At 37.6% G+C, this 25,379-nt stretch overlaps 1 protein-coding gene across 12 annotated transcripts in view; it reads left to right on the top strand.

Annotated features, from left to right (window-relative positions):
• The window catches only part of YAP1 (Yes1 associated transcriptional regulator), a 112,380-nt gene extending 94,656 nt beyond the window's left edge, over positions 1-17,724 (top strand). For all 12 annotated transcript variants that reach the window (XM_069470934.1, XM_069470937.1, XM_069470935.1 and 9 more), the window contains 3 exons: positions 9,918-10,048; positions 13,218-13,330; positions 14,729-17,724. In XM_069470934.1, coding sequence (XP_069327035.1) covers positions 9,918-10,048; positions 13,218-13,330; positions 14,729-14,967 — 483 coding nt within the window. In that variant the 3' untranslated portion in view covers positions 14,968-17,724. The remainder of the gene's footprint in view (positions 1-9,917; positions 10,049-13,217; positions 13,331-14,728) is intronic.
• The last annotated feature ends 7,655 nt before the right edge of the window (positions 17,725-25,379 follow it).

Raw genomic sequence — 25,379 nt, 5'->3', positions numbered from 1 at the left:
TTGTCAGTAATGTATGAAATTCCAGTACAGGGTTAAATTTGAAGTAACTCAGATACAAAGAATCTAGTGGTATTTGTATAAAGAAAGCATGTGTATGTGTTTTTTTCATCCTGTTATTTTCTGGGTGACTTTAAGGTAGATGTAAGGGAAAATTTCAAAGAAGAGTCATATCTTAAGCCAAGATGGTTTTACTGGGATAATCAAAGCCAGAAAGGGCATTCCAGTCTCAAAGAACAGGCATAACTCAATACTTGAGTGCCTTGTTCAGAGTTTTTTGTTTATTTGTTTCACTGTTCTAATAGATACTAGTGTCGCTGAGTTAGCAAGCAACAGTGAAACCAGTGTAATTATTTTGTAATCATATATCTCATATGCTTTGGGATGTGAGAAGATACCAAACTTCAAAATGTGTATGAATTACTAACTTCAAAAGCTATCTTTAAGTATTTCCAGTAGGATTAACAAATCATGTCTATATTGTAGGATTCTGTGGTCTTGTACACTAATGTCATTATGGGTGAGGTTAATGAAAAATCCTAAGAGATGGGACTTGTAGGATATTCAAAGGCGAAATTTTGAAAAGTAAAACTTCAAATGCATTATCTTCTTAAATATGGAAATTATCACCTTAATTATGGTATGTTAGTAGAATTTTGGAAAAATTTGTCCTTGTAGAGCTTAAAATTTTAATTTCATTTTGATTATTCACGATTTTTATATTTCAAAAGCAATTTCTATTCTCATCTTTGCTTTTTGAGATTGAGCATTTAATGCTCAATCTTCTAGTCATATCTCTTTGTTACATACACATCAGTGCTCCTTTAAGTTGGAGAGACATTTTAAGAGAGTGGGTTTAAGAATGCATTTCAGCTTCTGTTTTAAGGTCTTTCTGAGAGAAGCACTTTGAGGAAAGATAGTCTGTCCCTCTGAGTGTGAACATTTTTACCTTTTCTTATGCCTAAGAATGAGTTCTTAATATCAGGATTCTCTAATTCCTATGAGATCAGTTCTAAACTCTGCAGCCTGGCTCATTTGTCTGTGGTCAGTAAGTAGCCTTCTCTCTCTCACTGATGCTGGTTAAGCCAGTTACTCTTCCATTAGCTGAGTGCACTTTGCTGCGTTGTTACCATTATTCTACTCACGAGCTTTTTCTCATAGTAAGAAACTTGTTTATTTCCCTTCTTACCAATTAAGATTGTTCATTTCTCTTACAAGGCCTAGGTCAAAATTCATCCCCAAGTGGGCTTGTCAGAATTCTTGAAACTACCCAGAAAATAAAAACAAAGATATCTTAACTAAGCAGCCAGTGTAATTCAAATTTAGGTGGTCAAAAGTATGATATGATATTTTTGTTTCTGAGCAAATAATTGCTTCAATCTACATAGAAATTGAAGTTTAAATATTTTGCAACTAATGAATAATGTGTAGTTGCCATTCTTTATGGGTATTAATAAATACACTTCGGGGCCAGTCACTGGTTTAATGAATGATAAAATCCTATTATTGCTTAGGATATTGTACTACATCATTACCTCTCACTGGTGAAGAGGTTCAGATGTTCACAGTTTTAGTTAACTAGAGTGAAATAATACTACTATTTAGAGCCATGTGAAAACAATTACTGACAACCCTTTTTTTTTCCTGAATTTAGAAAAACTTTGGTTTTTTTTCCCTCCAAACTCTTTCATGTTAGCAGACTCTAGAAAGCTGTTTCAGAATCCTGTTAATGCTTTTCCTAACATCATCTCTCTTCTCTCTCAAGTTCTAATATTAAATAAGTCAGATTCATTTGGATGTTTTCCAGTGAATATTTTATATTTTATTTTTAATGAGTATGTTGAAAACTTTGTATAGGGGAGGAAACTTAGCCTCACACCCTGAATACTCTTATAGGTTATTTCATTTGTTTTATTAACCAGAATTTGCCTCTTCCTTGTTATTTGAACAATGGAATCATAACTTTTATTACTTTCAAACCTATATAACACAAAAGACCTAATTGCAGAAACCTGTCATAAAGAGTGTTAAATCCCAGCATAATGCTGGGAATACCAAACTACAACTCTGTTTTGGATTTTACTTTTCAGAGTTTGGGATTATCATATTATTTTCATAACTGTCCCCAAATCCACAGGTATAATTTTTTTAGTCAAAAAAATTGTTATGAATTTGAAGATACTTTGGTAAATGGCACAAACATTAAAAGTGAAAAAGCATTGGCTAAATGTTTTAATGACTTTAGAAATAATGAAATATTCTGTGATTGTTTAAAGATGTGTTGGAAAATGGGGTATAGCAAGGTCCCCTATCTTGAACAGATGAAAAAAAAATAGTTTTTTCTGTTTTTACAATTGTTGACATAAACTGTTATCACTAAGACAAATTATTTCTAAGACATATATGTTTAGAGTTATTCTCCATTTCTAAATTTGGATTTCAAGTTCACTAAGCTAATCTTGCTTAAACAAATTGATTAGCACCACACCCCCAAGAAAATCCTTCACTTGTGCCATATATTATCCAAAAATGGATGTACTTTTATATAGCTCAGTATTTGCTAAAGACAAAATTACTTTAAGAAAGCAATTAACGTTGACTTGGTAGTTCCTTCCCCACGTCAGTTGTTATGTTAATATTTTCATATGCAGTGAACATAATTTTTTTCACTGGGTTCAAAAAGGAAGATAAAAGGTTGGGTGCGGCGACTCGCGCCTGTAATCCTAGCACTCTGGGAAGCTGAGGCAGGAGGATCACTTGATTGAGCTCAGGAGTTCAGGACCAGTCTGAGCAAGAACGAGAGATGGTCGCTACTAAAAATAGAAAAAAATTAGCCAGCATGGTGGCTCGCGCGCATGCCTGTAGACCCAGCTGCTTGGGAGTCTGTGGCAGGAGGACCACTTGAGCCCAGGAGTTTGAGGTTGCAGTGAGCTGTGATGATGCCACTGGACGGCCAGGCAACAGAGTGAGACTGTCTCAAAAAAAAAAAAAAAAAAGGAACATAAATTATTGATATTGAAAGAAATTATAAACATTGGGGAGGAAAATTGCATGTATTTATGTAAGAAAACAGGCCATCCCTTTCTCCCCCTTCTTAACATGTTTTTGGAGTTCAGTGTAGTTGAAAAACAGCAACTGCTACTTCCCACGTAAATACATACATACATGCTCTCTCAGATAATTAAGATTTAAAAAGGCAGATTCTTAGAAGTGAAATGGAAATTTAGGGATGTATCCTACTTTATGCTTTACCTAGTCAGATTTTGAAGGAGAGCATACATGATGTTAGAACTGAAAAAGGGTTTCTCCCATAAGCTGTCCTGCTTCCAGGGAAGAACAGTTAGATTGTGGGTTTCCATTGTGGTAAGCATTATAATGCCTTGTATCCTTAGCCAAGGATTGCAAATGTCAAGGTGAATGCTAGAGTAAAATATTAAAAATTTGTTTCAGGACTATATAGACATTTTGCTAGTTACCTTAGAAAAAAATAATTATTTTAATATGAATAAATATAAAATCAAGTTAACCTAAATTTTTAAATCAAAATATATATTCCATATAAACTCTCTGTTTTACTGCATTTAAAAATAAGCCTATATATATCTATATATATGTAGGATAGGTATATATCTACCTATGTAGAAAATACGTATTCTGTTGCAATAGAGTAATTTTATCAAAACATTTTGGATGAATTTGAACATTATTTTGTAATTGAGTAAATCTGGCATAGCTATTTTAAAAATAAGCCTTGGGACATAATTGGATTGTCTACAAAACTGATTTCAGTTGAAACATTTTAAGTTGAAAGTTACATCTATCTCTAAGGAGTTTTTGAATTATTTTATCCTGAACACAATGCCTAAAATTAGAATACTGGGCTAAAAATATAAATTTGTCAAACTTCTCTTTTCCCAAAGGTAACTAGAATAAATAGTTTGACAGACTTTCAACACTGGGGAAATAAGCAAGTTATAGGAAATTCAGCCAAAACTTAATCATGCTTCTGTTCTGTATTTCAAAGGTCAGATAGTTCTTTTAGAGTATTTGACTTTTTCTAAATGAAGCAAGTATTTTTAGCTCATTTTATTCTGTAATAATACAAAAATGTGGTGGCTTTTCCCATTGAACTTATAAATCTTAGCTAATCTGGGATGCATTTGGAGTCAGAGCTATCTGCACTATAAGTAAAATCAGTGGTCCCAGCTTGGTCTGGAGGGAACTTTCCATGGTGGTTCAAAAAGAAAAACATGAATTTGCCTGTTCTGTATAGTGGACTTTTATGGACCCAGGACCCAGCCATAAGCCACTGGACATTCTTATATTTCCCTCCTCTTGTTTTAATAGCAATATAATTTCCCATAGGATAAAAAAGATACTAAGATCATATACATATGGTAGTTAAAGTATTTTGGCCCCATATAAAATTGATGTTTTGGTTCACATCATTTAGAAAAATAAGGAGAAAGGCAGTAGAAGAAGGCAGTAATCTGGAGACACACTATTTTAAGGTTTTTACATTTTTAAGGTATCCAAGAGAAATGAAAGCATATATCTACACTAAGCCAAAATTTAGAAACAACCCAAGTATCTATCAATAGGTGAATAAACAATTGTAGTATATCCTTACGGTAGAATACTAGTTAGCAATAAAAAGGAATGAACTGTAGAATGAACGAATCTCAAAATTGTCATAAGTCAAAAAGTAGATGGTGTATGATTTGATTTATAGCAAATTCTATAAAATACCCGCTGATCTATAACAACAAAAAGCAGTTCATTAGTTTCTAAGGGTGGAAGTAGGAGAGGTGAGAAGTAGTGGGAGAAAATTTTAGGAGTGATTACTTTGATTATAGTGCTAGTTTCAGAAGTATACATGAATTCCAAAACTCATTAAATTGTGTACTTTATGTGTAATGTATGTCAATTATACACCTATAAAGCTTTTTAAAACTTAGGGTGCTTAATCGATACTGTTCTGTTTGCCGTAACTAGAAGTTTCAAAACTCAGGTGAATACTCATACCTTGAGTGTGGCATCTATAATCTGTATATATTTTATTTGTATCATTGGCCTTGTTACATTATACAGTCATCTCTTGGGGGATTGGTTCCAGGAACTCCCACAGATATCAAAATCAACAGATGCTCAAGTCCTTTACATAAAGTGGCATAGTATTTTCATAGCACCAACCTACACACATCCTCCTGTATACCTTAAATCACCTCTAGATTACTTATAATACTTAATACAATATAAATGCTATATTAAAGTTGTTATACAGTGTTGTTTAGGGAATAATGACAAGAAAAAAGTTTGTACATCTTCAGTACAGACACAGCCATCCATTTTTTTCTTGAATATTTTTGATCCCCAGTTAGTTGAATCCACAGGTATGGAGGACTGACTGTATTTGTTTTCATGCCAAATTCTTGACTCTTTGATTAATAATGCTAAAACCTTCCCACCACTAGTAAATAAAGTGGCATTTTTTTTTCATTGATCCTTTCAAGTCTAGTTTAGGTGAATCAAGTGGGAACTTCAAAAATAAGTTTGAAAAATAAGTTTCAAAAAAAGGCTAAAATAAAAAGTTGTAAAAAACAGCATGAAAATTATAGCCAGTTCAGTTATTTTAATAATGACTTAACTAGTTAATGTCATATATTTGTTTTGTGCTGCAAGGAGTTCAAAACTTGGCAAATAGAAACATGAACATATCTTCTCTGATAAAAAGCAAATGAGAGTCTTTAGGATATTCTCAAATGCTCCTATATTTTGTCACAGAACCCTAAGCATCAGCTTCATTCAGAGCCATAATTTTATTCATTTTAAAGTTTATTGCTGGCCGGGCGCGGTGGCTCACGTCTGTAATCCTAGCACTCTGGGAGGCCGAGGTGGGCGGATCGTTTGAGCTCAGGAGTTCGAGACCAGCCTGAGCAAGAGCGAGACCCCACCTCTACTAAAAATAGAAAGAAATTATATGGACAGCTAAAAATATATAGAAAAAATTAGCCGGGCATGGTGGCGCATGCCTGTAGTCCCAGCTACTTGGGAGGCTGAGACAGGAGGATCGCTTGAGCTCAGGAGTTTGAGGTTGCTGTGAGCTAGGCTGACGCCACGGCACTCACTCTAGCCTGGGCAACAGAGTGAGACTCTGTCTCAAAAAAAAAATAAATAAATAAATAAAGTTTATTGCTAAATACATCCTCATAGTTTCAAGTGATACAGATTCTTCAAGGTATTAGAAATTATGTTTTATGCTCCAAAGCAATCCATTCACTCTGCCCTTGGGGGGCACAGAAGAAATAGTTACAGTATCATGTGATAAGTGCTATGATCATGTTAATTATGCTCAGGATGTTAAAAACATGACATCTGTGCATCTAATTTAATCTCAGGATGGAGATGGGATCACCATGGAGCGTTACCTGGAGGAGGTGATGCCTTCACCAGGTCTCATAATGTGGAAGAGAGGAAAGTGTTTTAGACAGGTACAGCATGTGGAAAGACATGGTACTGAGAGGCTGTGTCATTCTACAGACCTGTGGGGAGTGCACTATTATTGTTCTAAAGTCACTTCTCACTTTACAAGATAAGAATGGGAAGGGGCCAAAGTAGAGGATAGAGAGAAAACGAATAGAAGGGATCCCCAGAAGTACTGGGAGAGTGGGTTGGCCTATAACCAGGAGAAGGGAAAACTAACTCATTTTCCAAGACTGGAAAAAAAGTTATAAAGATGAGTGTGAATGAAGATAACTTTGAGGGGAGCAGGAAGAGGTGACAGGAGGAACCAAAAAGTCAAAATTACGTCTCATGATCTCAGTGTTCTTATTTAAATGAGAAAGAGATGGAAATAGACTTGACAGGAATAGGAGCTTGAGAAAGTGTGCAGCATTTGGAGTTAGTGACCATGAGATGTGAGAAAGAATTGGCCAAGGCCAAAAAAAGAAAGAAAAGCAATCACTGCCATTAAGGGCCCATCCAAGGCCAAAGACCATTAATTTGTAATGATAACATTTTGGATAATTGTGTAATTTTTTTTTCCCCTAGCATTTCTCCTCAATCTCAGTATAAAAATGAAGCAAGCAGGCCGGGCGCGGTGGCTCACGCCTGTAATCCTAGCACTCTGGGAGGCCGAGGTGGGCGGATCGTTTGAGCTCAGGAGTTCGAGCCCAGCCTGAGCAAGAGCGAGACCCCGTCTCTACTAAAAATAGAAAGAAACTATATGGACAACTAAAAATCTATATAGAAAAAAATTAGCCGGGCATAGTGGCTCATGCCTGTAGTCCCAGCTACTCAGGAGGCTGAGGCAGTAGGATCGCTTAAGCCGAGGAGCCTGAGGTTGCTGTGAGCTAAGCTGACGCCACGGCACTCATTCTAGCCTGGGCAACAAAGTGAGACTCTGTCTCAACAACAACAACAAAAAAGCAAGCACACTTTAGCATTGATTCAGGCTTGGGATTTGCTGGGTTGAGAGAAAATTATATGTATATCAGGGATCTGAAAGGTGCTTCTGCTTATTTCAAATGATTGGCCAGGAGTTCAATCTTGAAGGAAAGGAGAAAAAAGTAAGAAACTATAGAATGTAAGAAAAGTAAGAAACTACTATTCCAGTAAGAAGAGAAGGGTCTGGAGTCTCTGAGATTGGAAGGCTGATAGAGTGGGAGTTAGATTATATAGGAACTAGTTAGAAAAAAAAAATATGATCAGAAAATGGGATGAGTACATGTAAGATTTCTGGGAGAAAAATTTCTAAACCTTTCCAGAGTGTGACTGAGGAAGTTAATGATTGAAATACAGCAATGAAGTGGTCAGTATCATTGCAATTTAAAGGCGCTCCAGGAATTTCAACAGAGCATTATTGTGTGGATTTTGTGCATGGAAGTTGAGAGTTTCAGTGTGACAGATGCAGTTAGAATGAAGTGAAATACTGATTGTTCTCCCAAACGTGACTTAAGATTTTAGTGATGGTTTGATTTCCAATAACAAGATGTCTTGGCTGTGCAAATAGGTGATTGAGGTAGGTAGAGGTGAACATTATTGGAATCCAGAAGGTATGAGAAGCTGTCAGCTTGAGTTAATTGTCCACTTAATACTGAAGCATGTTAAAAGGCATAATACTTGGAGTGGCCAGAGGCTCTGACCAGGCTTTAAAATTCTCCCATATATGAGACGGAGTAGCTAAAAGTTCATTAATTGAGTATAAGAAGCAGTCAGTCTTATGAGGGAGAGGAGCACAAACTGGTATTTGTCTGAGCCCATGGATCCTGCCTCAGAATATTAGGTTTTAAAAAAATGTATATAGAATTACCAAGAAAAGGAATTTTGTTGATACAGTTAACAAAATATTAAATAAAAATCTGTCATATAATGTGCTTCTTTATTAATGTACAAATAACCACATCTAGAAGCATGTCTTATAACTGCTATAATATTGAAATAGTTATTGCAAAATGGTATATTAAGATATTTGCAACAACTCCAGTGTGATATGAAGGTATCTGTATCTTCTTTTGATGAAAAGTTAGGGTGTAATGAATACTACTGTGTTTGTTGCCTATATTCATAATTGGTGAAAATGCAAAATTTAAGTTAAAATTAGCAAAAATTAAGGTGTAATTTTTCCTCCCATTAAGTTCAGCAACATTCTAAATTTTTCATGGTCCTCTCATTAAGAAACTCTACTTTAAAGGATGGTGTATCTAGAAGGTATAAACCTGAATAAAAAGAAGTGTTTGGAGAGAGAAGCATAGTTTCTAAGCACTAGTATAGAGTTAGGAGAATATTTCTACACCTCTGGACCCTATGGTGATTGTGTTAGTAAGGGTACTGGAGATGGTGGGGCTGTGCCTCAGTGAGCAGACTTGGCTCAGGAAAGCTTCGGGGGTGGAGAGGTTAAGACCAGTGTCCTTTGTGAAAAGAAGCCATACATATTTCAAATCAAACAAAAAATGAAGGGAGAAGAAGCTGATGCTTTATCAGAGATGATATTTATGATAGCTGGAAAGGCCTAGTGGAAATTCTTAGGAGGGTAGGGAACAGAGAATAGATGGAAAGGAGAGAAAAGGAGACGGAGTAGTAATGAAGGTGTTAGGGATTGGTCAGAGTCAGATGAACTGGCCTTGCAGTCCTGGGCAAATATAGACTGAAATCTGGGATGTTTGGAAGCCTGTTGAGGTAGGCCTTCTGGAACCATCAGAGTAGTAGCCCACATAGCCTTTGCTCAGGTTTCCAGGTAGAATCCTGCTGAGAAATTGTTGTGTGCCCCTGAAGAAATGTTACCCCATTTTAAATATGATGGTTATTATGGCAGAGAAACTTTGGATTTGTGTTTTTACTTTTGATGTCTTTTTTATCTTTTTTCTCCCAGCTCAAGATAGAAAAACCTGAAGTCTAAGTGAGACACTTGATAGCAAAGTGTAAAAACAATGTTGGGGGTGGAGGGGAGAATTGGTGTCTTATACTAATAAATCATCAAATGTTGTTCTTCATATTTGTTTTTATTGCTAATGTCAAACACCCAAAACCATATGAGAGTTGGTGAGTAAAAATAAACTTTAAGAATTACTTTTTAAACACCAGACTTGCCATTCTACCTCAAAGGAGTATTTGAGACTATCTGCCAGAATAAAGAAAATAAGAAAATGAAACTAAGTAGCAAAGTATATATGGTTTTGGATTAATATAACTAGACAAACTTTAAATTTATGTAATTTTCAATCAGTTGAAATGGATAGAAGAATTTGGTCATTCTCATTGGAAAATGTATTTTTTTTTTATTGGGAAGAGTATTAACTGTAAAGTGGATGTTAATACTTCAGCTTTGTATGTACACAGTTGCTTTAATCTGCATTTTATTTCTTGAAACCTAACAATAAATTTGTTAATCAGATTGATTCTGTTTTGTTTGTTTGTTTTAGGAATTAGCTCTCCGCAGCCAGTTGCCAACGCTGGAGCAGGATGGCGGGACTCAAAATCCAGTATCTTCTCCTGGGATGTCTCAGGAATTGAGAACAATGACGACCAATAGCTCAGATCCTTTCCTTAACAGGTGAGAGTTGCTACTGGTGAATATCTGGAAAAGATCATCTCTTTAAGACCATTCTGCTTAGCTCTTTTAGTAGATTTTTTTGAACATCTGTGTGGGCCAAAAACTATAGCTGTAAATGAATTTCTCCACAAATGGCATGCACAATAAAAGTTGAGGATTAAAAAGCTGTCTCCTATGAGAGGAAGTGAGCTGTTCAGACTTGCAGAAAGGATATTTATTCAGTCCCAACGTGTTTGCTTCTGCTTTATACTGTTGACTAACAGTTACTTAAAATTACAGAATCATGAAGGAACATGTGCATGCCATTCTGTGAAAGCAAATGAAATGCATCTTAAACTTACTTAGGATTGCATTGTAAGGATCACTGGAAGGAATTTTCCATATAGCTATTCAACCTGAGAGGTTTCACCCAGCAGCATTGTGAGGCCTCATGTTCTTAAGGTAGTTCAAGGAGATAAAATGTAAGGTTGTGCCTCTTTCAAAAAATGCATTAAGATTAATGGCAGTATTTGTAATTAACATAGCTTAAACAACATGCTTTTAAAAATATTTAAACATATTTTGGTTGAGGAAAACTATTATGCCATCCTTTCAGTCCTCATCAATTAAATTGAAAAGTTCATGATTTTAAGAAAAAATATCCTATTAAATATATTTAGTGCAATAGAATTTGTCACCATTTGCTTGGTCTTAAAATTAATGCTGGTGCCTAGTTGGGAGGTTTAATTTTCAAAGCCATCTAAAATGCATTTTAGCTTTTATTTACTCTTCTGACACACACATACATGCAATTTAAAGTTCTGTTTGAAATTAAGTGTATTTATACAAGATTATAGTTCTGAACTTAGACTGATTAGAAAAGGTCATAGCCACAGAACTTTTTTTTCTCCCCCAACAAGGAAAATTTCAGATCAGTATAATTCTAGTACCTATATTATTGAAGGCCTGTTAGACTTTAATAAATGGATAAGCTGCATATCCTTCTGACAGTTGTTTATGAAGATTCTTTCTTAAAACTTCTGGTGAGAGCTGGGCTGTAGTTTGAGATTCTGTTTTCTGGGAAGATCACAGTGCCTGATAATCAATGTCATTAGTCTAAAGGCAGAATCATATATCTACTTTTTATAGCACCCCCAATTTCTAAAACATATATCTGACTTTGATGGTTTTTTCTTAAAAAAAAAATTAAAAAAAATAAAAAACTCTTGATGGTTTCTCTATTACTACTTGATTTATACATACATATTCCTTAAACTCTAAACACTTGTTCCTCTAACTTGCTGTGAAGTTAACTCTTGATAGTGGTGCAACATCTCCTTATCTCCTTTTTACTCTCGAGATCCTTCAAGGCCAGCTCAGACATCCTCGTCCATGAAACCTTTCCCCTTTACGTTTCAAGCTCCCTTTTTGTTCTGAAAGCACTTTGTTCACATAGCTCGTATAGTTCTTATATATGATTCATCATGGTATTTGTTCATCTCCTTCCCAGAAGTTGTGAGCCTCTCAAAAAGCATCACTTGTAGGTAGGAATGGTGGTGGTTGTGAACCTCTTTGTCCTCAAGCCTTATCTAATGCCTGTCATGCAGTAGCAAATGCTCAGTGAATGCTTATTGAATGAGTGGGGCCTGCAGGAGGTGGGTTTTTGTAGGGAGCAGTTCCTAGTCAGGAAGATGGCCCTGTAAACTCTGTCCTCAGGAATGCCCATGTGCTTCCCTGTGGTTTGGAATGAACTCTGTAAGTTTGGTGACAGACTCAAATGTCTGATGTGTGTTCCATGCTTAGCAGTGGGAATAGAGTGATGACTAGGACCAGGCCCTGTCCCAGATCAGGGCAGGCAAAATAAAAACAAACCACATCCTGAAGCCTTCTCATACATGACTGCATTGTATACAAGTGGTCTCAGAAACAAATTTGTGTTTTCTTGGATCTGTGTGAGGCTTTTGAATCTTGCCAAAATGTGGCAGAAGCATTAGAATACACCAATAATTGCAGAGTGAGTGGGGGAGAGAGGACAAGGCAAATGCATTGATTAAGGCAAAAATTTGAGATAGTGACTGAGTTTTTAACCTTGAGCAATTGTATTATAAAAGCTTGCTTTTAAAGCTTAGTTTTTTTATTTTTTAACTTTTAGGTAAGTTAAACAAATAGCTGCATAAACGTCCAAGCTGTTGGGAAAGTTCACATTCATGTTCAGAGACCCTTAAGAAGAATAATAGTAACCTTGGTTTTACACTTTTCCATAAGATTGCCTAGTTAGTAAAACTTAAAATTTTACTGTAGTGCCAGCTGATGTCTGTGTGCTACTAGCTTTGGAAAGTGTTCTGTTTATGAAAGTCATGTTCTGAGAATATTTATCATACTTGTATGCAAATCGGGGAGACTTTTCATTTAGCCTAAAGTAAAAATCTAATCTTGGGTCATGTTTTCTCAAGGGATATACCTTGTAGTTTTTTGTTTTCTTTTGTTTTGATCTTGCCTTCAACTGGAGCTGTGCACCCTCCTATTTGAGCTGAGGCATTTAGGGTTTTTTCCCCCAAGACCAGAACCAAGGAGATCAAGCTACGGGTATTCTTGTCTTATCAGCGGTGACTGATCTATTTTGGCCAGTCCGAAAAGGAATTCTAGTTCTTTATTTTGGGTTGATTTTTTTTTTTCTTGGCTTAAGTTCTCTGCAAGAGAGCTAGGAATTTAACATGAGTCTAGTGCAGACCTGTCCCACCGCCCACCTGGAGTTTGTGTTTTGACCTCTGCCTGTGCTACCACCACCTGGGGAATTGAGACTTTGCAACAAGTGAGCTCTGTGGATCCCCCAGCCCCCACCCTTCAGATTCAAATGGTATTACTGAGAGAATACCTATACAGAGAATTTTTTGTTTGCTAGGAAAACTGAGTATATCTGTTTGCCCTTATTGTCACCAAGTGCAGAACCTTAGGAGAGCTCTTGGCCCCTTCGAGCTGCCAGCTTCAATTAGGATTAACTTGTCTGTCTTACTTCATAGCACAAGGGCTGTATATGACCCTGAAGGAGGGTGCTTGTTTCAGACATTGCAGGGTAGGAATTTTCACTAATCCTCTCTGAGAATTATGTTGGTAGCCACAAGGTGTTTACTTTTACCTTGAATTGATTTTTAAAATTTTTGTGTTGGTTTTTAACTGTCATATGTTGTAGTGGCACCTATCACTCTCGAGATGAGAGTACAGACAGTGGACTAAGCATGAGCAGCTACAGTGTCCCTCGAACCCCAGATGACTTTCTGAACAGCGTTGATGAAATGGATACAGGTTGGTATTCTTTATTCCTCTTAATAACCTGTCTTTTAGTCAGATGTAGTCATGTTATCACCAGGTCTAAAAAGTTATTGGGAGCAAAGATTATTCAGAAGAAAACTGGTTAAAATCTAAGTCTTTTCCTAGTTTTAAATATCATGGATTGGATATATTAGCTCTATTTGAATAAAACTGTGGTAACAAGATTTATTTTAGCATGTTAATGTTAACTGGCAAGGCAACTGAGAACCCTACTAGAAGTCTCTATCCTTATAGATTTGTGTTCTTAATTTTGGAGAGAGATTTCTATATGTGATTCAGTTCACCTTCCCTCTCTTCTCTGAGGGTTTTTAGTCCAGCTCAGGTGTTACGGGTCTCAGGAAACCAGGTGAGAAAGGGTAGATTGGGGTGGGGGGGGGGCACCTACTTTGTTGTTAGAATAGTTGTAGAGGTCTTGCAGGAGCTAAGAAATACCTCCCTCACAAAGGTAGTTAAGGAAGCATTTCTTCTGTGGCTTGCCTGATGACCATTGCCCTGGACTTGACAACTGCCAGAGCACATGTATCGGGAGGGAAATGAAGTAGTTCCCTTTGCTGGCTGTCTAGTTCTTTAGCTGACAACTTCTCTTCTGAAAGTGTTTAGCAAGTCTTTTGTGCCTCATGTATAACACCTAGAGGTGTTGTACCTTAGCCCCCAATCTTCATTTCTCTCTCCACTAAATCTCCATAGCACTTAATAGTTTATATTAGTTTTTTTAAAGAATGTTCTATTGAAGCTCTGAGGAATGTTAATGTTGTCATATGCTAAAAAGGTTCTGTGGCCAGGTAAATTTGAGAAACCTAGAAGCACAGGTAAGATTTATTTATTCAAGGACTTCTGGGAGGCTTGTTTTGCTATTACAAATATGAATCTCCAAGGGTCAAATAGAGTATTCATGCAGTCTTTTTATTTTATTTTAGTGCTTCCCAAAATGTGTGTAAGGGCAAGGCGAGTCCATACCATTCATTTTTATATATAATTTTATTATGGTGGTGCATATCTGGAAGACAGAAGGATAGTGATGCTTTTGTGTAGGGTACTTATTCTTTCACCCCCTGTTGGATATAATTTTTCAAGGCTTGTGGGGTTTTTTTTTTTCTTTTTTTTTAATGATTGTCTTCCATACTCAATACATAATAATGAGCAATCAACCTATTGGTTGAATATCTGGATAAATGTTAAAACAAAAGTAAACTTGGCATTGATATTTTGTTATCATTGGGTTGTTTGGCCTGAAATAAATTCTGGGCATCATCAGTTCAGGTCGGTTAGGAGTGCTTTGCTTTCTCTATGCATTTCTGTATGCTGATATGATACATCTCTGATGTTAGCTTTTCAAAAAGGACCTTATTATCTCTCTCTCTGTTCAACTAGGTGATACTATTAACCAAAGCACCCTGCCCTCACAGCAGAACCGTTTCCCAGACTACCTTGAAGCCATTCCTGGGACAAATGTGGACCTTGGAACACTGGAAGGAGATGGAATGAACATAGAAGGAGAGGAGTTAATGCCAAGTCTGCAGGAAGCTTTGAGTTCTGACATCCTTAATGACATGGAGTCTGTTTTGGCTGCCACCAAGCTAGATAAAGAAAGCTTTCTTACATGGTTATAGAGCCCTCAGGTAGACTGAATTCTAAATCTGTGAAGGATCTAAGGAGATAAGACATGTATACCTGAAATTTCCAAATAAGCCAGTTGCAGTTTCTGGCTAATACAGAAAAAGATGAACAAACGTCCAGCAAGATTCTTTCATCCACTATTTTGCTCTTCCTTGTCCATTGCTGCTGTTAATATATTGCTGACCTCTTTCACAGTTGGCTCTAAAGAATCAAAAAAAAAAAAAACTTTTGTTTCTTTTGCTATTATAACTACTGTTCGTTTTGGGGGCTGGGGGAAGTGAGCCTGTTTGGATGATGGATGCCATTCCTTTTGCCCAGTTAGATGTTCACCAATCATTTTAACTCAATACTCAGACTTGGAAGTCAAATGCTTCATGTCACAGCATTTAGTTTGTTCAAGCAATTGTTTCTTCAGCTGCCTTTGGCCAGTGGAAAAACATGACTTACTGGTCTGACAAGCCAAAAATGTTGTATCTGATATTAAGAACTTAATGATGATTTGAAGAGATAGCTGAAACCAAGGCTGAAGACTGTTTGACTTTCAGTGTTTTCTTTTCCTTCTAGTGCTATCATTAGTCACGTAGTGACCTTGATTTTATCTTAGGAGCTTATAAGGCATGAGACAATTTCCATAGAAATATATTAATTATTGCCACATACTCTAGTATAGGTTTTGGTGGATATTTTGGTGGGTGTTTTGTTGTTGTCGTCGATTGATTGGTTCTGTCAGAACCTAGGCAAATTACCATATTAGTGAATCTGTTTATAGTTGTAGCTTGGGACTGTTGTTGGAGTTTTTGGTAAAACCTACATTTCCTGGTTTTTTAACCATCTTATTTAAATCTTGATTATCTCTGCTCTCTCTTGTATACATACACACACACACATAATGTTTATAATAGTGTGATAGCAGAATTTTTTTTTTTTTAAGGTTTTCCTACTTTCCAATTTATTTTTAAAATGGTAGCTTTGAATGTATGCATTTAGAATACATGACTAGTAGTTTATATTTCACAGGTAGTTTAAATCTGGTTGGGGCAGTCTGCAGATGTTTAAAGTAGTTTAGTGTTCTATAAAGAGCTATTACTACACATAGTGCTCTGTGCCCTCTGGGCACACAATACATACTATCTGATGAATTGGGAAGGAGCAAACAAGAAATGGCTTTATTTTCCTCCTTAGACTCCCTTGGACTAATTTTGAGTCTTGATGGGAAATCACTGAGTAGGTCCATAACTTACATGACAAAAGTAAGCTTTATAGAGGTTTACCTTTCTTTAGCTTTGCGAGTTTACCTTCACCTTAGTTTTGGAAGTAAATTCTAGTACTTTATTTCTCATTTGTAATGAATACATTAGAGACTAGATTGAAATATTGCCTACAACATTCTTCTTACTTATAAGACTTGCTCCTACTTCTGTATGCTGAAAATTGACCCTGGATAGTATATAGAATAGTGTAAGGTCATGAGTTAGCTGGTAAAGTGATCAGATTGATAAATGTATATTGGTAGTTGAAGTTAGCAAAGAAATAGAGATAATCATGATTATACCTTTATTTTTACAGGAAGAGATATAACTAGAGTATGTGTCTACTGGAGTAATAATGGTTTCCAAAGAGTATTTTTTAAAGGAACAAAATGAGCATGAATTAACTCTTCAGTATAAGCTATGAAGTAATGGTTGTGAATTAAAAGTGTGGCACCAGCTAAGCACCTCTATGATTAAGGGTCTTTCAATGTTTTTAGAATAAGCCCTTATTTTCAAGGGTTTATAACAGATATAAAATCTTTCCTGGCTAGAGCTGCTATGAAAAGCCACAGCTTAGGAAGATAGATTTTTTTCAGTTACAAAATCTAAGTATTTTGGCCCTTCAATTTGGAGGAGTGCAAAAGTTGGAAGTAAGAAGTTTTATTTTAAGTACTTTCAGTGCTAAAAAAAATGCAGTCACTGTGTTGTATATAATAATTCATAGGTCAGTCGTTCATAATAATTAACTCCAAGGCTTTTACTAAGAAAACAACAGAAAGATTAAATCTTGAATTAAGTCTGGGGGGAAATGGCCTCTGTGCAGATGCATTGAGTTTTAGAGTGATAATAAAATTCTACCTAGGATGCAAAGTGGAGTATACAGATGATACCATGTTGTTGCGGGGGGGGGGGGGGGGGGTCCTAAATGTGCAGAAGATCAGAGCTACTTGGAAGGAGTGCCTGTAATTTTCCAATAAGCCACAAATTAAGAATGCATCTTATGTATCAGCAGAATAGTGTTAGTTTAGGGGGAGGGTGGGAAGATGTGGGGAGGGGTTTTGAAGATTTAGTGGGACCTTGATGGAGAACTTTATAAACTGTTTCTCTTCAATAAAGACTTATCTTGCATCTTGCTGTCATTGAAGGCAGTTGTTCCTAAAATTTCAATCACTTAAGTACACCCACAAAACAAGAATATGGAGATCTTTGTTCCCCCTCGACTTTAATTTGCCCAGTCATACCTCAATGTTGTAGCAGGACTGTGGTGCCTGACACAGTGCTTTGACCTTGTACCCTCAGTGCTGACTGAAGGATACCTAAGAGTTCTTTCTCTGAGTTTGAATCACAGCCGTGATGTGGTCTTTCTTGTTCTATGTCCTTGTTCCTAATGTAAAAGTGTATAATTGCTTCTTGGTTGTATTGGGTAGCATTGGGATAAGATTTTAACGGGGTATTCTTGGATTGCTTTTACAATAAACCAATTTTATAATCTTTAAATCTGTCAGCTTTTTACATTTGTGTTCTTTTCAGTTAGAGCTTCTTAGTTCTTGTAGTAGATGGAGCACATTGATTTGGAGTTTCAGATCTTCCAAGCACTATTTGTTGTAATAACTATTTTCTAAATATAGTGCCTTTAAAGAAAAATGAACATAAGGAAGTGACCTTGATACAAATAATGTTGCTATTTTAAGTATTCATATTAAATAGATGCATTCTATATGGAACATGGTAGAAAGACTGAAAAATAACAGTAATTGTGTAATTCAGAATTCATACCAATCAGTGTTGAAACTCAAAACAGTGCAAAAGTGGGAGGCAATATCCAGTGATTAACAATTTCATAGCTTTTGTACATCTGAGAAATGAGTGCTCAGATGAATTTTATCTCTGCAAGCATGTTTTTATAAGAATTGTGGGTGTGCCTATCATAACAATTGTTTTCTGTATCTTGAAAAGTATTCTCCACGTTTTAAATGTTTTATATTAGAGAATTCTTTAATGCACACTTGTCAAATATATATATATAGTACCAATGTTACCTTTTTATTTTTTGTTTTAGATGTAAGAGCATGCTCATATGTTAGGTACTTACATAAATTGTTACATTATTTTTCTTATGTAATACCTTTTTGTTTGTTTATGTGGTTCAAATACATTCTTTCCTTAAACTCTTCTTCGTTGTTTTTAACAATTGATATTTGAAACTTTTTTTTTTTGGCTTCTTAATGGTATTCCAGTAGAACAAGTACTAGAAATAAAGGTGATTACAGTAATAACTGGTGGACAGGTTAAATTTAAGGTTAGTTTTGCTTCTTAAAGTTAGGTATGGTATGTAGAACTTTTGAAGTATGGGTATAATTTTTTGACCTTTATATTCTGTACTCTTCACATACACCATTCCCCTCAATGGTAGTGTCTAGGCAGAATTGTGTCTGCTTCATTCTTAAATGACTTTACTACATGTAACAGCACAGAGGAAATTGAGAAGAATATGACAAAATATCCTTTGATTTTATTTCTCCAAAATACTCTCTCATGGTCTCCAAATGACAGAACACTTGTAGTGATGAATATTACTTATTGTTTTATAAATAAAAATGTTCATAAATTTAAATGGTAGGTCCTGAACTTTGAATAAGAAGTAGACATGTCTTTGAAAATGATTTATTTCTTTGTGTGTATATGTATAATGTCTTCAATTGTTGACACATTTTGGGAAGGCAAATCTGAAAACATTTTGCTGCATATAATTTAGTAGAACACTAATTTTGTAGAGCTTGAAATTGATGGTTTCCCTTTTCTACTACAAATTATGGTGGTCATACATTTTACCTCAAAACCATACCTTGTGTCTCTATACATTTCACTTCTTACTGGGGACTTGCTCCAAGGAGCAGTGCACTTTATGTTGGATGGCTTGCAGTCCAGTAATACGAGTCCACCTTCATCCTGGGTCCTGTAAGCCAGAATTGTACAACCTTTAAGTTAACTCTGAATCTAGCAGAATACTCAGAATATGTTTGGATTTGGAGGAGCATTCCAAATATTTGAGAAGTATAGTAGTCTTACTTGGTAGCTGGTATTGAGTAGTTTACATAACATTTCTTTGGGTCTTCCTAAGACCCAAAATTAAAGTTCAGTAGCTCAGTAAATGAATTGCCCAGCTGGAATAAGCAGGAAAATAGTCTTTCAGTGGAAAAGAAGGAACAATAACTAGTAATAAAAAGGAAACCTAGGTGATTACTACAGGAGTGGCCGGTAGACCGGTGGGTTATGTTTAATCCCCCGATTTTCATTTCTTAACAGCTGAGGTTGCGCAAGAGCAGCCCCAAGGACTCAGTCACATGTTTTTACCTTCCTTAACAACAACCAGACCTCCCTGGTCCTGGCAACCCTCAATTATCCTGAAAACCTGGCTTTCTTCTGGGTAAATTCGTGTGTTGCTCTCCTTTGGCTCCAGAGTTCCACCTGTGCTAATGCTGTTGGAATCCATGGTGGCCCCTGCCTATTCCACTTTAAACTGTTGGCATTTAGTCTCTTTACTTTAGTCATGAGAAACTTGTGATAAACAGTCTTTTTCAATTTAAAGTTTACTGAATCAAAAATCAGGTAAGAAGTCTATGACATTTAGTATTACAGCTTTTCCAAATCACACATGAAGTATGTTTTGCTGTATTACCTGGATACGAAAGCTGTGATATAACAAACCTTTTAAAACTTATTTCTTGGCCGGGCGCAGTGGCTCACGCTTGTAATCCTAGCACTCTGGGAGGCAGAGGCGGGTGGATTGCTCGAGGTCAGGAGTTCGAGACCAGCCTGAGCAAGAGCGAGACCCCGTCTCTACTAAAAATAGAAAGAATTATATGGCCAACTAAAAATATATAGAAAAAAAAAATTAGCCGGGCATGGTGGTGCATGTCTGTAGTCCCAGCCACTCGGGAGGCTGAGGCAGAAGGATTGCTTAAGCCCAGGAGTTTGAGGTTGCTGTGAGCTAGGCTGACGCCACGGCACTCACTCTAGCCCGGGCAACAAAGTGAGACTCTGTCTCAAAAAAAAAAAAACTTATTTCTTAGGGTTGTGACATACCTTTCCCCGTATTTCCCAAGTATAGTTTATCATGAGACTATAATTCCCCTGACCTTCATAGAACCTATATAAAATAATCTATGAGTTAGACATCACCTTTTGGCTGTAATTTTTATTGTTGGGTATTACTAGAAGCCACATCTCGGTTCCTTTTAAGGCATGTGTTCAGTTTTAGATCAGGTTCTTGTGTTAAGGTGGATTTACACAGAATTCACATGATGGCCTATCTGCCCAACTTAGAGAAATTAATTTTCTCAAAGATGTGGATTAAGTGGCAGAATATGAGGGAAAAGATCTGCATTTTAGTAGTACTCCATGAGCTACTGAAGCCAGCTACTCAAAGTAACACAGTGATGCAGCCCTTGGAAACCTGGCTGAAGGTCATTTCTCCTCCTTCAGGGAGCCTTGTAGCAACTTGTGTTTAAGCACTTCTTTCTACTGAATGAAGAAGTAAGCACATCTGCAGCCAGAGTTTAACAGAGGCATCTGATGGGCTGTGACTCAGGATGTAAATGATGCTCAGATGATCGGGACTATATGAGACTCTAATCCTTGGGGTGACCATGATCTAAGACCTTAGATTTTATGAGATAGGACGACTCATGTTGAGGAGCAACCAGATCACTAGACAACTTGAAGTCACACTGCAGAAACCACGTGTGCATTATCTTCTGAAGGGAGACCATTTGCCGTGGTATTTTGTCTCTGAGCACTAGTAAGTCTCTTGAGCCCTATAAAGTAATCCCAGTGGGACTGCCCAGCAGAGAATGTGGACTTGAGATTTAGTTGTTCTTTTACAATCCAAACCACTGAACAACAATATATCTCTTCTATATTCTAGGCCAAAGGAGTTTCTGTGGAATTCTGCTATGAGCGTTTCAGAAAACCACCATGAGCTTATGTACTGTCCATTCAGAAAACAGCTGATGCTTCATCGGGGTATGTGTGTGTGAACAACCAGCTCCAAGCTCCCCTTTGAGGGCACATCTTTGATTTGGAATGGAGTGGAAAGCTCTGGCCAAATTAAGGACATTGTTTAATAAGAAATTTATTAATACTGATTTGAACAAAAAATTATTGACCAAATTCCTATTAGTCTTCCAAAGCCATCGAAACAAAATTCTCAAGGTCTGAGCATTTCCAATATTCCCATAGTTCTATCTGCTAAATATAGCAAATTTGAAAAGCAAATTATTTCAATCAAGTTGATGTCCCACTGCCTTTACTTACTGTGGGATTTGAAGTCTCTGAAACTTTTTCTCCTTAACGGGTAAAATATTACAATTTACACCATCTCAGACACTAATTGTGAGGACCAAAACAAAATGTAAGTGCAGCTGGTAAACTGTTAACATTCCTTAAAAGCAATATTGTATTTTAAGATGACCATGATCTTTTCTCAGTATCATCTTGTTTAGAGACATACTGTTATTGAACAATTCAAAGTAGTCCTTCAGACTTGAGTGGGTCTACTCAGGATATCTGCATAGGTACATGAGGCTCTGCCTTGCTCTGTCATTAGCATGCACACCAAGAAACCTACCCCTCTCCAAATTTATGTGAATAGGCTAATTGTTTTTCAATAACAATATTTTAATATTCTATAATTATCAGAACACTGCTACTTAAGACCTTATTTGATTATAACAAATCCTGTAAGATATGGTTATTATTACTATGCCTCAAAACTAAATCCAAATGCCACACTGGCTATGGGGTGACTAGTAGAAGCTAAAGGTGTATCCTGTAACTGGGAAATATTTTCTGTGTACAAAGCTAACCATACTCACTGGGGTCAAAATTGTCTTCTTGGTTCTGACCTTCTCTACCCATCGCCCCACTGCAGGTAGGACTTTGGGACAGATGGAATCTTAGGAAGATTGCCACAATAAGACAATGCTCTAATGGGTTATTAAATCTGTTCATTTTTCAAAATCATGTACATTTGTTCAGCAAGCACACTACACTGTCAGGTAATATTCTGGTCTTGAGTAATGTCATGGTAACTTCTTTAAGGGGCTTATAAACTAGTAAAGATAAGACTTGAATGCTAAAAGTATTAAATAGTTCATATGGTGTACCATGAGAGCATGGTCTGGGAAGATGACTTCCTCCTGGGAAGATCAGGAAAGGCCTCTTAGAGGTGCTATTTAAGCTGGGCATTGAGTGTTATGACTAACCTAACAGAAGTGGTTAGTGTCAGAGAAAAGAGCAAGAAAACTAAGAATATTTGGGGAATGGGGAGTATTTCTGGTTGGCTGAGGTATAAATATATAATGGATTAATTCATTCAACAAATATTTGAGTGTCTTAGATGTGCCAGGCACTATTCTAGGCCTGGGAATACAGTAATAAACAAAACACAAAAATTCCTGCCCTCATGGAGTTTACATTCTTGACAGACCAGAACCAGATGGTGATAGTTAATATGTCCCCAGTGTCTACTGTATACCAGGCACTGTCCATGTATTAACTCATTTAATCCTCACAACAAGCCAATGAAGTAGGTACTATCCCAATTCTGCTGGTTTAAAAAATTTGCATAGAGGTCACATACCTGAGTGGTGGATGTGGAGAGTCTCGCTCCAGAGTCTGACCTATTACCACCATGTGCTACCTATCACTTGAATTCCAGGGTGAGAAATTTAAATATCCAGTGACCGATGGAGACCTTTGAAGGTCTGTAAAACTAGAGAACAGGCTATTGCATCAAATTTTAAGGATATTATGAATGTACTCACTCAAAGGGTAACAAAAATAGGCTGAACATGAAAGAAAAATGGAGATATCTGCATACATTTCCAGACATTAACAATGAACTCGAGTACTTCTGAATTGCTCCCATAATACTGGGGACCAGTTCTTTTCTGCCTGGCAAATGGAAGACAGGAGGGGAGGTAATGATTTTGAAGATAACTGAATTGTTTTCCCAAAAAGTGTAATCAGTCTGCCCAGGCAGTATATACTGTAGAATGGAAATAGTTTTGTGCAATTTACTGTACAGAGATAAAAATTAGGGACGCTGCTGTCTGAGCAGATTTCTGACTTGTAAAACTTAACCTCAAGTAAAGAAAAACTCTGGGAAATCTAAACAAGAGCAGCTACTCAAAGGCTAAGGACGGCAAGCCCATTTTGGGGGGTCATTGAACAGGAATGGACCACCTAATAGGCCTGAACAAAATTGAAGTCATAGACAGGAAATCCTTTGCCCAGCCTAGATTTTCTAGTCATGTCTGTCACCGTTTGCTAGACACTTTTCAATTTTATAAATACTTAAGCACCTACCACATGCCACGCAGTGGGGTAGGAAATAAAATGCCAAAAAAGTATGCTCTCTGGCTGAGCGCAGTGGCCCATGCCTGTAATCCTAGAACTTTAGGAGGCCCAGCCAGGACGATTGCGTGAGGCCAGGAGTTCGAGACCAGCCTGCGCATGAGCGAGACCCCTTCTCTATAAAAAAATTAGAAAAATTAGCCGAGCGTGGTGGTGCACATCTGTCATTCCGAGCTGCTCAGGAGGCCGAGGCAGGAGGATCACTGGAGCCCAGGAGTTTGAGGTTGTAGTGAGCTGTGATGACGCTACTGCACTCCAGCCTGGGAGACAGTACAAGAGCCTGTCTCAAAAACAAAAGAAAAAGCATGATCCTTTACACTCAAGAAGTTTATGATCTAGAGGGAAAACAGACCTCAAGGAATTAAAAGAATCATGACCATTAGGGGAAATGCTCATGCCAGTGGTCAGAACACCGAAGCATAAGTTCACCAAGTCCAATACATGCTGCAGGCGGCCATGTTGGCAAGGGTCCATGGGATCTCCGTCTGTGCTAATGCAAAGTTTCACTCTAGACTCTTCACTGCCCATGAGTCTGGGCACGGACTCTGCGATGTCTGCACAGGAGTGATGTGCAGCTGGCGTGCAGACGTCACAAGCCAGTGTGAGCAGAAGCGACACTTCCCCCATTTAACCCTGCCCTGGTGTGGGTCCCTGGAGACCAGGGGCAGCGGAACGGCCAGACTCCGCGGTAGAACTCTGCCCTCGGGGGGCCTGCAACGCTGAAACACGTTGTTCCCGAAGGTCTCAAGATGGCTGCCTGTGTCAGGAGGTACAAAGGGAACAGGAACTCAGTGGCATAATGCTGTTGAGTTACTAGTACCCTGACGATTCATTCCTCCAGAGAGGGGTCAGTCCCGAAGGAATTGTACCAGGCCCCTCAGTTCAGGAGGAGACTGAATCATGTCAGGGAGAAAATAAATGAATTTGTAGAGGGAAAGTAAAACAAATAACCAGTGGTCTTCAGAGAGTAAGCAGAACCATAGAGGAGAAACTATTGTTTTATTCAGTCAGTATATATCGAGCACCTACAGGGTATAAAGTATTCTGCTGGGTGTGGAGTCCCAGCAGTGAACAAGACAGAATACTCCTGCCCTCATGGAGCTTGCTCTCTCAAGGGAGAGGCCCGCCTGAAATATTTCACAGTTACCTGACTATAATTATGATCATGGTTGGTTGTGATCCCCTGGTTGGGGGAGGGGGGGAGGCTTCTCTGAGGAGGGGGCCTTTAAACCAGGACCTGGAGAACGAGGGAAAGGTCACTGTCTGGGGGCTAGGGCAGGGAGCACCAGATGGAGCAGTGTGTCCTGCAGCCTTGAGATGGAAAGGAGCTCCCATCAGCCCTGAAAAAACTGAAAAACACAGGGTGGTGTGGCTGGAGCACTGTGAGAGGAGCCTGAAGTAGACATAGGCTGACTCAGGCAGGGCCTTGCAGCCAGGCTGAGGCTGTGGGATTCAATCCTAGCAGCAATGCAAAGCCATTGAAGAGTGTTAAGTAGCGAAATGGTGTGGCCACATCATTGTGTTCAAAAGGTGGTTCTAGGTGCTGTGTGACAGTGAAGTAGAGGGGGTGGGGTGAGCGGGGTGTCAGTGCAGGGGCAAGACAATGGTGGCTGTGGAGGTGAGAAAGAAAAGCCACAGGCTGGGGACTGCCTAGATGTGGGGAAGGAGGAGAAGGAAGGGCCATGAAACAAAAGAAGAGGAGCAGGTTTGGAGAAATATCCCAACAAAACCATGTG

This window comes from Eulemur rufifrons, chromosome 6 (assembly GCF_041146395.1).
Source record: "Eulemur rufifrons isolate Redbay chromosome 6, OSU_ERuf_1, whole genome shotgun sequence".
NCBI lineage: Eukaryota > Metazoa > Chordata > Mammalia > Primates > Lemuridae > Eulemur > Eulemur rufifrons.
Note: the sequence above shows the minus strand (reverse complement) of the source record. Positions and strands in the feature narration are given on the sequence as shown.